The sequence below is a fragment of the Carex rostrata genome, chromosome 8 (genome assembly GCF_964058835.1).
Source record: "Carex rostrata chromosome 8, lpCarRost1.2, whole genome shotgun sequence".
NCBI classification, from domain to species: Eukaryota; Viridiplantae; Streptophyta; class Magnoliopsida; order Poales; family Cyperaceae; genus Carex; species Carex rostrata.
The window spans coordinates 8,575,646-8,591,821 of record NC_135925.1 but is presented as its reverse complement, the minus strand read 5'-3'; the positions used below and the strand labels follow the sequence as shown (position 1 = coordinate 8,591,821).

The 16,176-nt window shown below is 30.5% G+C and overlaps 1 protein-coding gene across 1 annotated transcript; it reads left to right on the top strand.

The window, feature by feature from the left end:
* Positions 1-13,724: 13,724 nt before the first annotated feature.
* LOC144557841 (transcription factor MYB93-like) lies at positions 13,725-15,164 on the top strand. Its single transcript, XM_078306458.1, has 3 exons — positions 13,725-13,880; positions 14,047-14,176; positions 14,299-15,164. The coding sequence occupies exons 1-3, from the start codon at positions 13,748-13,750 to the stop codon at positions 14,963-14,965; spliced, it is 930 nt and encodes a 309-aa protein (XP_078162584.1). The 5' UTR covers positions 13,725-13,747; the 3' UTR covers positions 14,966-15,164.
* The last annotated feature ends 1,012 nt before the right edge of the window (positions 15,165-16,176 follow it).

Genomic DNA, 16,176 nt, shown 5'->3' with positions numbered 1-16,176 from the left:
ACTTCAAAATTACATACTTTTTCTTGTAAAATTTAGAATGTTATATTTATCCTTCTAAAAATGAAAAATCTCATATTTACCCTGTTAAAATTACATACTACCCCCTTCAAATAAAAAAAAATATTATACTTATCCTACTAAAAAGATTGATTGATAATTAAACAATTTAGTCTACTTTTAGGAATATACATTTTGGAGTTTGTATCAACTGGTTCGCATCCTACTCTTGTAATTTTAGGTTTCATTAACATTAATGAAACTGGTGGAATATCCTTACGAAATTCATAAAATCAGAAAACGACAGAAACGTAGGTTTCTCCATTGCATGGAGTATATATGAAATTAAATAAATCCGTATAGTAGTTATCGGAAATTTTCTCTTCACATTCATAAATCATAATCACAAACTTTATTGTGAACTTTCCTCATCATGTAGACAATCTTTTGCATGTGGTCCTGACTCCCTAACACCGTTCACACTTGCTGTTTTAATAATTTTGCTTCAAATACGAGTTTGCTTTGCTGTTTTGCTTTTAGAACTTCCAAAAGAAAAATTAAAAGGAAAGTGATTCGGGTTAGACTCGTGTGGATCCCTGTCACCTCAGGGCTCAGCTGCAGAAATGTTGGTTGACCAATGCCCAGCGTTGACGATCTCATTATTGTCTGCATCTGCATGCACTTTGAACATTTAATGCAGTACTTAAAAATGTTAAATAGTTAAGCATTGGTTCTGGGGTTTCCGTTTTCTATATATGATATTTCTTAAGTAAATATAATAATTAACGAGTATTAAATGTAGTATTAATTACTATGAGTATATTTTACTCTTTATAATTAAAATTTTAGCTTTCAGAAAAATAATAAGTGAAGTAATAGAAGTAGAATTAATATATCGAAAGTTAAAAAGTTTTGGTTTATTAATGCATTTATGAAGCCGTTTTCAATTTGCTACCTTCAAAACACTTTTGTTAATTTGATGTTTTAAAGAATATTAAAACACTTCATTAAATCATCATTCAAATTAATACTTGCCAAATTCACCAATACTAATAATTAAAATTAATTCTGAAAATTATTCGCAAAATATGTTCTATTTGGTCTAACTTAAATATCATGACCATTGGACATTGGTCCATATAGCAGCAGTTGCTATCTAAAACTAAAAGATCATAGAAATAGCTAACGTATTTTTCATTGCAGGTGAAACATCAATATGGGTGGCTAGTATGCATATAGCGAGTAAAATAAAGAAGATCACATTTCTTGCTAAGTTGGGCATAACAGTTAAGAAAAGTAGCATGAAAGGACTTGCCTTATTGGCATTCTTTTAATTAGATTGAGACACTATATTGACATAATTAAAGTTATAATTAAGCAGTTTGTCTGCATTGCATTATTTCTTTCACAATTATAACTGACAAATGAAATTATAAGAATATTTTTCGTAGTGTATGTATTGTGTATACAAGGTGTAGTAATTTTATATAAAAATTCAACACATATGTCGCAGCTGGTTGAGCGCATCAGTTTAGTAACAGAGAAAGTTTTAACATTCAGCTAGCTAGTTTATTCCGAAATTTTTATTAATATTAAAAAAAAATTCAAAATTTAACAATCTGCACCCATTTGTAGATTATTTTCAATTATGCCCAATCCGGGAAATAATTATCTGGATTCAGGCTAACTTTTCGGAGAATTTAATTCTCCGGATCCAGCTGATCTCTTTCCAAAAAATTAATTTTCGGATCTGTGAATACGGAAAATTATTTTCCAAATCTGTGAATTTGAAAAATTATTTTTCGCATCTTTGAATCTGGAAAATTATTTTTTGAATTCGGGCCTAGATTTTATAAATTTGGGTCGGTTTCAGAAGAGAAGAGAGAGAAAGAAGAGAGAGAAAGAAGAGAAAGAAAAGAAGAGGAAGATAAGAAGAGTCTTTGTATTTTTTTTATTTCTTTAATAGTAAATTATTTAATTTTTGAATTTATAATTGAAATGCTTATAGGGTCATTATTTTAAAATTGTAGTTTGTTATTCAGATCAATCAAAACCAAAAATAATACGTGCGAAATTGTTTGTTGACGGAAAAATCCAGTATTGTGATGGTGGTTTCTGTTACAGTATCCGTTCTAGATATTCATTGTTGTTAATTGTGAGCCATATCTTTGATTATCTCCAGAGAGACGTATATTCATGAATTGGGTATACCGTTAGTCAAGCAAATCTGGAAATTCAAGCCCGAATCAATATGTCTACTGATGGCCAACGAGAGTACTAATTGGTACTGATAACAGACCAGGTATCGTTTCAAATAATTTTAGGAATTATGGTTCCTTCCCACAAAGGTTACCGGTTTTGGAGTTGCATGTAGAACTGGAACCGAATTATGCTTATTTTAATTCCCAATTAGATTTGAACAGCCATGCATGTTTACCTAGTAGTAGTCAGATCGCTAAAAAACGATCTCGATCCAGTAGTAGTAGGGTCCCTGAACCCATAACCTGACCCAAAACTGCTCGGGTCCTTAAACCGGTACCAGCCCCTAATTATTTGCATGTACCGATGGATACAATTGATGATAACAGTTTGGAGAGCAAGGATGAGATACTCTCATGAAATTGTTTAAATAATTGATATGCAATAATAATAACTAAAAAAAAAACAAAGGAATAAAATGCCAGTCCGAAAAGACCGAATCCGAAAAATAATTTTTCGGAAAGAGATCGTCTGGATCCAAATAATAATTCTTTGGAAAATAAGTCTAGATTTTTAAATTAAAAATATTATACATTAAATTGGGCAGAATCAGAAATATTCTGCAAATGGGTGCAGATTGTTAAATTTTGATTTTTTTTTAATATTAATAAAAATTTCGGTAGTTTATTCTATGTAAATCATGTAAAATGTACATGTACACTATTTCATGTTCAATTTTAAAAAAAACTAATATATGTACCGTCCAATAATTTATACAAGCACCAAGGGTGCAGGGTAAATCTTAATGCAAGTTAAGGAATACTTAATTAGCAACACTGATTTTTATTTTTTTTAATAATGTATCTTAGTTTAATTGAATTTTATTGTCACAAAAGTTCTTATAATATATTGTTTAGCTAATCCATCTCATAATTAAAATATTAAATATGCTAAATATGTGCTTGTACGTTGCTTAGTGGTTAGAATTTCACTTTGTGATCTTCTCTCAATTTTTTTTTTTTAATTCTGCTTCCTGTAAGAGCGTCTACAACTGTGATTGCTCTAGAAAATTTTAGTTGCACCGTATTTATGCTTTTATTAAACAAATTCCATTATGAAGTCATCAATATCAGTACACATCTTTACAATTAACAGTCTGTATATTGTCTCAATAAATCTAATTGTAAATATCAATATATAAAATAAAGCTAGTCATGATTTAGACATGGAATCAAATTAAAGTCATAACCACCTCTTCTAAAGAATTTAATTTCTGTAATTAAGATTTTAACTAATTAAGAAAATCCTTCCCTAAAAGAATTAGAAAGACATGTGAGCAGTTATATACCTAGAATGAATTTATTTTTGTTCGTTTTTATTAGTGTTAATCTTCTTAATTTCGGTCGAACTTATCAACTCGAACATACGCTTTAGTAATTAATAATGTGCACATTAATTTTGTAACCTACAAATTACACCAAGAGTAGTCCCAAAATATGTCATGAGTAAATCTATGTATAAAATTGATGAACTAGAACCTACATGTTATTTTAAAAATTCTTTACATAACGGTGTTAATTACTGTAAATCTGTGCATATTGATATTACTGATGAACATCAACATGCATAACTATTATTCGAAGTCTTGCTCACATCAACATGACAACATAAATACTTATGTCAACCGAAATGAACAATAATTCTATTTTAATTCAAAATAATTATTGATAGATGTCAAAACATGTGACAGAATTCCACTATATATTTTGAACTTACAGACTCGTTATTCATATTGCACTACAATGAACACTACATTAGGTTTAACCAAAATAAACATTTACCTATTATTTATTTTTATAAACAAAAATTCGATAAAAAAATGTCCGAAGAATATTGAAGGACAAATACGTTATTAGAAAAGAGTTGCGAGGGCCACTTGATTTAAAAAAAATGGGGAATTTTCTGTAAATAGTGGAACAACAACGGAGATTATTTGCAAATAGCCAAATAGTTTGGAAACCGCTTTAATTAATTACCTAGCAATTATAGAAAATTGGGGAGTTTTATGCAAAGAGGATGAAAAAGGCAAGCCCATTCCCAACTACTTCTGATTCAAGGGAAAAGGATACAGTGAAATTAAACAAAAGCAATAACCCTTTTAGGGACATTATGATAAATATTCAAAAGATAATGAAATTGCATGTCTGAATATAGACCAAATTATATATTTATTTTTTGAATTTTTTACTACTTTTTAAGAATTTTTGAAAATAAAATAAAAATAATCTGAAAAAACATTAATTTTTAAAAATCCATAAAAAAAAAAGAATTCCAAAATATGTAGAATTTGGTCTCCAAATACTTTTAATATGAAGAACATATTAAACACTTTAGATCGACTATTTGAACTTAAAAATCACAAAAACGAATTGTTAATAGTAAGGCTTAGAAATTATCATTTTGAATCCTGAAAGGATGATTGTGATATTTAAGTACTTTATTAGGGAGGATGGGGAATACGTCCGTAACTTCAAATTTTAATTGTGATATTATTTTGAAAAACATAATTAGTTTAGAACGTGGCGTGGAACTGTGGATACTTACCGTCAAAAGTAGGCGACTGCACTTGATATTATTAATAGTAAAATATGTTTGTGTTTTTATCCCAACCTCATCTGCTTGTCGTTAGTGGTCAATGACGAAGGTCACATAACCATAACCATGTTACAAGCAACATATACAGCACTTTGTCACCGATCGAGCCAATTTTTGTTATGATTGAAATATTAATATTATTTCAGCAATTGTTAATTTTTGACTAATTTATATTTGTATATAATTAATATTTATAACGTTTTGTAGAACAATTGTTAATGTCATTTTTCATTTCCTAACCAACTAATCGACGAGAAAAATAAAAATAGAGAGAAAAAGGCGTAAAAAGTAGTTCTTTTCGTAGAATTTTAACATCTCAAATGACAAATTAAAGCTGAACATGATACTTCCGTTCAGTTTCGGTAGGCACTCAGAAGGAAGACTACTGAATACTGATCAAAATATTGTGATGATTAGTTCAAAATATATGTTAATAGAGATCACTAGATAATTATTTATTTTTTATATTGAATGATTTTAAAAATAAAATATAAATTCAAATCCAATAATGGTTCAACATTATCTCCGTATTAAAATGTTATTGGAAATCAAATTTTACATTTTTTTTTGGAAATTATTTACTATCTTTTTTTTGAAAATTTTAAAAATAAAAGTTTTTGTGTGCATCTTAATGTATTATTTTTCTGAAAAAAATTTCATTTCCAAAAATTCTAAAAATATAGTAAATTTTTCGAAAAATGTAAAATTTAGTCTGAAAATATATTTTAATATAGAATATTATGTTGAACCATTTTGATCAGCTCTGTGGACTTATTTCACCGTACAATGACTTATAAGTTATAAACATATGTCATAATATGATTATATACAGTAGTCAGATAATTTATATTATTCAGATATATAATGTCTATACACATACACCATACATCGAGTGACTTGAAGTTTCAGTAGTCCGAAACTAATAATCATTAATACATCATCAAATAATACTTAAATTGCATGCTATTGCTTTAGGGCTATAAACGGAGCGGATTCGAAGCAGATAATGCTAATATCATATATGTATTCGTCTTTCAATGAGCGGATACGGATACAGATAGTAAATAGATATCAAAATTTAAAATCAAATCCGCCTTAAATGGATACGGATACGGAGCGAATAATCTGCAAATATGGATACGAAATGAATAATTGTCAGATAATTGAGTTATACACTTTAAGATACAAAATAGTGTATTGTTGTTGTCTTGAAACAATGGCTAAAATCAATCTACAGAAACTAAAAGCATACTACTACATTCACGGGCTAAAGTCTTTAATGGAAAAGAATGAAAAGTGAAGAAATGAAGGTAAAAAGGAAAGAAAATAACGCTATTTTGTGACAAACAAATAGTAGCACTACCACCAGCGAAAAAAAAATTAAATTAAAAACCATATTATATTACCATTTATCTCACAACCAAGACCGAAATGAATATGGGATAATTATATAACAATTGAAACAATAAAGTCGGAGCCGGTTGGAAGCAATTTCGGATCCTAATAAGGATACGGATATTCACCTTCATGAAATTATATGTATCTGTATCCACTATTATTTCATTATATGCAAAAAATATCCATATTCTTATCTGCAATTATCTGTATTCGCTTAATCCAAATTCGGATAATCTCCGAATACAGAGCTAATACGGAATGGATTATTCGATCCGTTTACACGCCTATATTGCTTTGATTGTTAATCTATTTGTATGTTCAATAACACGCCTATAAATTTATTTTTTAGCTTTAAATTATTTGATTTTTTTTCTTGAAATTGTTTATTAAAATTGTCAAAATAACTATTGTTAACATTATTTTTCTCTTGCTAATAACAATGCTAATAATAATGGGTATACATTTTGATAGAGCTGTTTTTGATTCATACATAGTAGTGCATTAGGTTTAAAAACAATCATGTATATGACATTTGTCCAATAAAAAAATACTCTGTCAAAATATGTATCCATAATAAGACAAGATTGCCTCTAAATCTTATTGAACTAGTAAAAGGAGCTCAAGTAAAAGTTAAGTGGAAAATAAAATACTCAAAAAAGATTGAGCTTGAGCTAAGGATAGGAAAAACACTATAGAGCAACCTAAAGTAAATTTTTATTTTCGAAGACCAAAAAGACGATTCGAACCGCTGAACATGATATTCATAATGAAATGTGCTAGAAGACCAAATTTTACATTTTTTTTAAAATTGTTTACTATTCTTTTAGAATATTTCAAAATCACTGTTTTTTATATAGTCCAAAATCCATCGAAAGACAATGGTTTTCTACCTATCTAAAAAATTAGTAAAGAATTTCCAAAAACATTATTGTACGTACAACCGCTAACACCAACATTATTAAGTCATTAACAACACAATACTATGTACGTACAACCGCCAACACCAACATTATGCAGCTCTTTTTTTTATTTTAAAACGATAATATGTTATAATTATTTTGTTCCTAAAATGGTCAGGGGAAGCGATTTTTTTTTTTTTTTGACAAACTAATCAGTCAGCAGCTGGTAGAATAAATCCCGCCTGAACTTTTAAAATACGGGACCAACTTTTTGTTTTGTTGGTGCAGCAACGTTTTCCAGAACAACTTTTTTTTAGGCCCCGTATGAGAAAAAATCAATGCCGTTTTTTTTTTCCTCTTTTCGTTTCATTTTTTAGCGGCTCGTAAGCTTCATGCATGTATAGCCAACAATGGATTGTGGGGAAGTTTGGTCTAACGAAGGATCATAGGAGAAAAGCTTGGTCTCAGATTTTCAAAGATCAGACTGTGTTGTGTTTAAAATAGGTCATGCCTATATAGTTTGTTGAAAATTTATTTTCTGGACAGGGCGGACCCAAGGTTTTCGTTAGGAAGGGGCAAAATAATATCTTATCGGGTTTAAATAGTTTATCAAATTTATATCCATTAACTAATTGGATACTTGATAAAAAAAATAATGTTTTGACTTATATTTTTAATACCCTGCCTTATAATTTCTGACCCTATAACTTATAATTAATATTACCAATCATAATTCAAAAAAATTATTTTGATTTTAACACTAAATTTAATTCGAATTACAAATCAAACATCCAGAGGGGGGCAAAAAAATTTTCAGAGAGAGGCAAAGTCGATCGGTACTAATAGATCACCACTAAAACTCGAAATTCAGGAGAGAACAGCTGCTCCCCTCTGTGCTACAATAGATCCGCCCCTGTTTTTGGACCATTTTATGAAAATTTTAACGCATTAACAACTAAAAAAAATATTGAGCAATATGGAATGCATTGCAAACAACGTGTTACTAACCCCCAACCAACCTTCATAATAGACAAACAAGAAGTGACATCAGATTTTTATTTAATATAATTAATGTTATGTACGTGAGATTGAGATCCTCGACGTAACGTACAACGATGAATAAGTTAGAATGCAAGTCAAACGGATGAAAATATATTAGTCATTGGCAGTTAAAAGATAACGTCTTCCGAATGAAAATTGCATGTTCAACATTGGAATGTAATTCTTTTTATGGACATTGAAATTTACAAGGCTAGATTTCCATCTTTTTTTGGAAAAAAAAAGGAGTCAGAGTTCCATAACTCTGAATAATCTTCATAACTTAATTAGTTTGAATTATATATGCACTGTAAATCTTATATTGTGAATTTTATTATTTTTAGAGTTTATTAATCAAACAAATAGTATTGAAGAATTTAATTAGTGGTACTTTTTTTTTTTTGCTGATTTTATAGTAAATATGGGAACACATTATCTAACTATTTAGTACCCATTAGAAATTTTTGTCTGTACCTTTCTATACGGAGAGAAGTGCATTTTCTTTTGTCGCTGGACTAAATGTTTTTAATTAATTTTGGTCAGTGATCGATATCGCCAATTACCAAATTCATTGTTTTTTTTTTTGAGAAAAAAAAAAGTTTGATAGTGATGGTTAAACCACAACTCAATGTTTCGAAAGGTATGGTAAAAAAAATAAGAATGCAAGTTAATTAGCATAAACTTATAGTCGGGGATAAGGTTCGTCAGCTTTGGAGAATGTCTTTGGATTGTTAGCTATTTGTAGGAGTTGGCTACACCCACCCTGTTTCTAATCCCTTTTATTAATTATCTGCCAAGATATATAAAAGTGTGAGCATCCGCTTTTCATTTCATTTGATAAGTTTTCGTATATAACAAGTACCTATTTCTTTTTTTCTTTTTTAGATTTTTCAGTGATATATATGTAGTAGGCTTTTGGATTACGAATTAAGCTTCATAATACGTATAGTCAGCAGGGAAAGCTAGCCTATAATATTAACATTACTGTACTTAAGATAAAGTTATCATAATATTAGCCTTGGATAAATAATTATGAAATAATCCAACATTAATATTAATTCTTATGTGATAATCGGTACGATAATTTTTTGCTTTTTTGATGAAGTATTTTGGTAATCTTATGAAATTGGATGATGGAAAATATACATCTACTTCTTGTAATGAATGTCAGTTTTGTTTTGACATAATATACTTTTAATAAAAAAATTGACCAATAATAGCAAAGGCTTAAAAAAGAAGACCCTGAAAGGTTGCACTCGGTGTGTAACAACCATGGAAGATAGTCAAACCTTGACATAACTAATATTCTTTTCAACAAATTAATGATTAGCAGCCGTTGTCAGTTCTTAAGCAGCCTCAATAAAGATCAAGTCCAAGTGCACGAATAAATAGTTTATAATTACTGAAAGTGGGATTTGAAGTTAGTTGGGGGTGGGGAAACTGTCATTTCCACAACACAGTACAGCTAGCTGTTCCTGCTGACAGCTGTTACTTTCCATGCAGCTCAGAAAGGATTCGTATCTGTCTCTCAGGTACTGTAAAGGATTACTCTCTTTTAATTTCTAACTGTAAAATGAGATTACTGTAAAGGATTACTCTCAATTTACAGTTAGAGATTAAATCTCAGGTCGTTTGAGATTTGGGCTAATGCAGGGGCAGTATTATTGGGCTTTGAGATTCGTGTAAAGTTAAAAAGAACGGTTCAGATCTACTAATTGTAAAAAATTCTCTTATCAAGTAATGGAGAGGATGTGATTTCAATCAGAACGGGTTTTCGTCTCCTGTACTGTACACTTCTCAGAAAGGTAGGATTCAACACTACCTTGCTGATTATGTTAATCATAGCTTACCCTTCATTATGTCTAGGTTACAGCCGTACAGGTATACGAAATTGTTCGTTTGTGTAAATTTGGAACTAAAATATTCGAGATATAGATTAGGGATGAATACTCTGTTGATAACAAGAAAAATATTGCTAGAATGAGAAATTTGAGATTAAAGTGAATAAAATATATTAATACTTGTACAAAAAAACATTAGATACAAAATATAAATTAAAGATGCCCCCCCACCCCCCCCCCCCAAAAAAAAAAAAAAAAAAAAAAAAAATAACCCACCACCCTTCAGATTTAGTGAAGTAACTCAATATTTGGATTTTAAATTGGGACTACCCGATTTGAATATGCGATAATCTATCCGAAGTGGAGTGTACACATATCGAGAGATAAATTCAAATCACGAAGCAATCTCAAGCGACATATTCAAATCGGACGGTCTCGATCAAAAATCCAAAGATTAGATTACTTCGGATATATTATCGCAGATTCGAATTGAACGGTCCCAATTTAAAACTTAAAGATTGAATTACTTAATTAACTGGATCTGAATGTGCCTATAAATTAAGGATAAGCTTGGAGAACCGGACCGCAATGTCATCTATATTATCTTATCAACCAGTTGTGTTTTGTCCGACCTGACTGCATGGTCGCAAGGGGTGGTCTTATAACTGATTAGACTTTCATCAAAAATAGAAAAAAAAAAAAAAAAATGATTAGACTAGTTACCTATCTATATGAGTAATAACCTAAAAAACTTTTTCAAGTTTTTCTCAATGGCTTTGGATTAGAAACTCCAGTTTATCATTTTTATCGGAGTGAATGCATAATTTTGATTCAAGAAATGTATTTGATATAAAAAAAAAGATATTTCAATTTAAAGCATTGAATAAATATTAATTGTTGACAAATTTAATCAAAACAATACTAAATTAATGCATGATATTATGTCAATATAAAATTTAATACTAAATACTATTGAAAATGTTGCCATTAATTGAGGGAAAAAAAGAACCGGCTAGTTTTATCTTAATAAAATCATCTATTACATCATTTGAATTGTTTTATTCCACAATTTCTTTCTTAGTAGAAACAATCAGATAACTTTTTTTTTTTTTTTGAAGGTTAATGGCTAACAAGATTTTATTATTATTAATAAAAAAAAGGTTTATGTACATAAGGATTACAAGGTCTTTTAGACCCTCCACCTCCTAGTTACCACAATGAGATAATTATTTAAGAAATCATACTCTAATATAATATATAGTCTAATCTTGACAATATGGTAAATAACACGCTGTATGAACTAATAATTTAAGAAATCATACCCATGAAGCCGGAACAGTTAAAATAAGATGGATCAATATATGAACTAATAATTTTTAGAATTTTGCAAAAGTAACGGTACCAAATCTACTGTGCTTCTTTAAAAAAGCAGAAACATGTTTTTTTTTTTTTTTTCAACCCCAACCTTTCGAATGCTTTTTAACAGTTCAGATTTGGAGATAAAATATGTTGCTCTTTTCTTCTCTTCAAAATCTGAACATGTACAGTTGAAAATATATAAAATGTTCGATGAACAAAAGCAGGTCCCTAAATTAAAATATTTGAACGGTTGAATTATAAAAAAAAAATTATATTAACAAACATAATTCTAAATTTTTTTGTGGTAAAAGTGTAGCACGTACGTGTCAGCAATGATCTACAAGTATTTGGGGGACATCGTGAGCCCATGTCAGCAATGATCGTAGTGGATCAGATATTATTATCAAATAGGTAACAAATGTATGTATAATTAGATAAATATATGCTAAGTTATACTTTTCATAGCAATTGCCATATTGAATGGCTTACCCTCACATAGTTTTGGAACTAATAATTAAGTGACACAATATGTGGCATGTGGCCACAAATTCAGTCTAACAAGGATTGCGACAGGGATTGGTTTGCATTCGTTAATAGCGTGCATTGGAAGGTTTCTTCGTTAGACAGTAAAAGATCTAGGGTGACGTTTGTGCTATCTCCTTATTTTATGTTTCTCTCTACACAACAAAGCGGATCAGTGACCTCACGTAGATTTGGCAGTGATCATTTTAGAACCGGCCAGCGGTTTCTTTCCACTGAAATCAGCACCTCTCAATTTTTGACAAATTGGATGCATGTGTCTCATTAGCATGTCATGTTTGAGCTACAGCCCACATGTCAATCATGCAATTGCAAGCCATAGCCTATATACTCCATTAATTTAGGCCTTTTTGAATGCTAAAAGTGCTCATTATGGTGTGTGTGTGATCATGCAATTGCAAGCCATAGCCTATATACTCCATCAATTGAGTTAGATGTGTGTGGTGGTGGTGGTCTTCTAATATAGGTAGGGCCGTAGGGGCTCATAATTAAAATTATTGTTAATTTGTCAAGGTTAATATATCAAATTCATAACACATCTAACTCAATTGATTAAGATTATATTATGTGTGGGATCGAGATACATGTTTAAAAATCATTAGGTTGTTTTAGTCAAGTATTAAGAAATTAAAGGAGCCTTGAACCCACTAATTAAATTAAGAAAAAGAAAACACTGGAGACTAGTTCAACATGAGTATGGCTAGTATAAAATTATGTACCATTAATTTTTTTTTTTTAAACCATCTTAATAAATAGTAAAAAATTTCAAAAAATATAAAATTTGGTCTCCAAGCACATTTTAATATAGATTAAACATCTAACGGTTTGAATCGACTATTTGAACTTTGAAACTAGAAATATGAATATAAATTAAAACACTCACTTTAATTTGCAAAGCATGGTAGCCTTACTCATATATATGTGGTCAATATTTTGACAAGGAAGTGTGATCTTAATAACGGTAAAGTTTGCAACACATGATCAACAAATATATACATGATCAAATATCTATATGGATCGACTTGATCGCCGGCACACCAAAATAAGAAATACATGCATAGTAATATATAATACACAACAAAATAAACTAAAAAGATATAGAGACTTCCCAATTTTGCTAGTGTTGTTCCTCCTATTAGTAAAACAAAATGTAGAAACAAACGAACATTAAATATAATATTAATTATTTTGGATCTATTTTATTCTTTATCAAATCAATATTTTAAGTTTCATATATGAAAATCAACGACTATGTATGATAGAAAATACTATAAAATTTATAAGGCGGACATCGTTATTAAGACTTGAAACTTATATTACACTAATGCAGTTGAACCATAATAATACACAGATAGGCATAGATTAGGATATTTTTTTTGAGAGAAAGATAAATTAAGATCACAATTTTCAGTTTAAATATACCCTACAATTAATCGAATTTCAAACTTACAACTTTTCACACTAATAATAATATCATAACCACTAGATCTAAGTTATTCCTTATGGTATATATATTAGTATACTTTACTACTATCCTTTTAATTTCGTAAATAGAATTTTGGAATCATAGTCAATTTTTATAACTTGAATACTCACAGGAAATTATGGCAAACCTTGCAAAACTTCCTGTTGAATTTAAATAGTCACATGCCTGGCGTGTGCATTCATTGTGGGAAACATATGGTTGACCTAGTCACTGATCAGTCTCTCTCATATCACTTAACTAAAGCTCTAAAAACCCGGTGTGATTAACAACTATATAACCAAGCAAGGAGTCACTTAATGAGTACTAGCCCCAATTCAAAGCAACGCTAATAATCAATGGGGAGGTCTCCATGTTGTGATGAAAATGGGCTCAAGAAGGGACCATGGACCCCTGAAGAAGATCAGAGGCTAATTGATTACATCACCAAGCATGGCCATGGAAGCTGGAGAACACTGCCAAAATTAGCTGGTAAGGCAACTATACATTTCATTAATTTCCACCCCTACATAAATTTAATTAGTTTCTCTCAGTATTCAATTAATAAACTAATTTTTTAGGAAATGACTTGAAACGTCTAATTTTTTTTTAATATAAATTAAAGAAGAATATACATATGTTTTAATTCTCTTTGCAGGGTTGAATAGATGTGGAAAGAGCTGCAGGCTAAGATGGACCAACTATTTGAGACCGGATATAAAGAGGGGCAAATTTTCACAGGAGGAAGAACAGACCATTCTCAACCTTCATTCAGTCCTTGGCAACAAGTAATTATTATATTTCTTTTAAAAAAAATTGTATTGGATAAGTGATTAAATTTCTGATCAAAATTTTAAAAAATTAGATGTGTATTTGCTAATTTGTTGAAACATTTTTCTACATTGTATAGATGGTCAGCAATTGCAACCCATCTGCCGGGAAGGACAGACAATGAGATAAAGAACTTCTGGAACACACATTTGAAAAAGAAGCTCATACAAATGGGATTCGATCCGATGACCCACCGACCAAGGACAGACTTCTTTGCCGCATTACCCCAGTTGCTCGCTCTAGCTAGTCTTCACGGGCTTGCCGACCCGTCCATTCGTCTCCAAGCCGAAGCTGCACAAGCCGTAAAGATCCAATACCTACAAGGTCTCCTCCAATCTGCAGCAGCCATATCAACAAGCACAAGCACTAACAGCATGGGGGGCACCAGTACTGATTTAGATAATATTAGTTGTGATTTGGGCTCACCCCTGATCAGCACCTTTCCTTCAGTGCTTTCACCGGGAAATGTTCAGCAACCGTTGGGTTTAGGCGAGGAGATTGATATACCGTTCTCTCTTTTCGACATGTCCATGAACAATGACACAAATGAACAGCCTTTATCTTCATACTGTACCGAGGAAAATAAGATACCCATGACACCCCTGTTTTCTCAGTCATCTTTGCCACCTCTCACTGATATGTCGATTTTGAACCAAGGAGATGGATGTGGCACATCTTATGACAAGAGTGCAACCCCTTGGCCGGAGTTGTTGCTTGACGACCCTTTCATGACAGACTTTGCTTGACTTTCATTGCCTTTTATTGCCACTTTTTTTTTTAAAATTGTTTTGCCTTAAGTTTACAAGGCCTTGCATTTCTGGATCGCAGTATGGGGCCTTGTAGTGTGTTTTATAGTTGCAGATACTTGTACACCATCCATATACGTATTAAAATTAGTTCCTGTACATGACTATATATATAATTTACATGATTTGAAGTTAAAAATAGTTCATTAAGTTTGCCTTACTTTTCACCACATGATATAGTTCGTTTGCATTCACGAAATTATATTCATACATAGTTGAATTAATAAAGTATAGCATACGACTAAAAATCTTTTTATATATCTTCTCTTGCAAGAAAAAAAAGAAGATATATTTTGTCGGAAAGAGGTAGCACAAGCTCTAATGTGAAATCAATAGTAGTATTAACTATATATATTAATTGCTGCATCAGCAGATTAACATTTATTTTTGCATGGTCCATAGAATAAAAGAGTTGAATGATGAACACAACACAACATTTGAAATTAGCAGGTTTTTGCTTAGGTAGCCAACGCTTCAATATGAAGACAACATTAATTCTGGCGTATATAATTCTAGTACAAATAATTTAAAGGGTAAAAAATAATAAGAATCTAGCTAGTAGATCAGTAGTGCTAGCTAGAGATGACACCTGTGCATGTTTGATACCTTATCCAACTAACGAAGAACACATTATAATTTTTATCTTTTAAGTAAAAAGTATTGTCAATTATATCAAATAGATATGCAAACAGAAGTGTCTTTAAATCTCCATTGTTCTGTTTTGGATTTAAATCCTTGCTGGAGATCTTTGATTGATAGTATACTTAAGGTGTGGTTTGACCAAACAAAAAGCAGAAAGCTTTCTTTTAGGTGCAACCAACATAATCAACATTTAACATAACTAAATTGACTCACATAATTTTAGATCTTTTGTCAATATGAATTATGATTAATTGTGGTGCCTAAAAAAGCTTATACTTTTATGAAATTTTAAAGTGCCTTTTGATGAGGTCTTGCTAATGAAGGGTCGTTCAAATATATAATTTTGTGGGATATATTTAAGTCAAAAGTGGAGTTGGTCATGGCTACCGCAGAGAAATTTAGAAGAGCAGACATCAATTGAAAGGGAAGTTTTAGCACCTAATCCCTACCCCGGTATGTCTGTAGACCATCCGATATTTCCTATCTAATTCATGGAAACAGGTACAAGA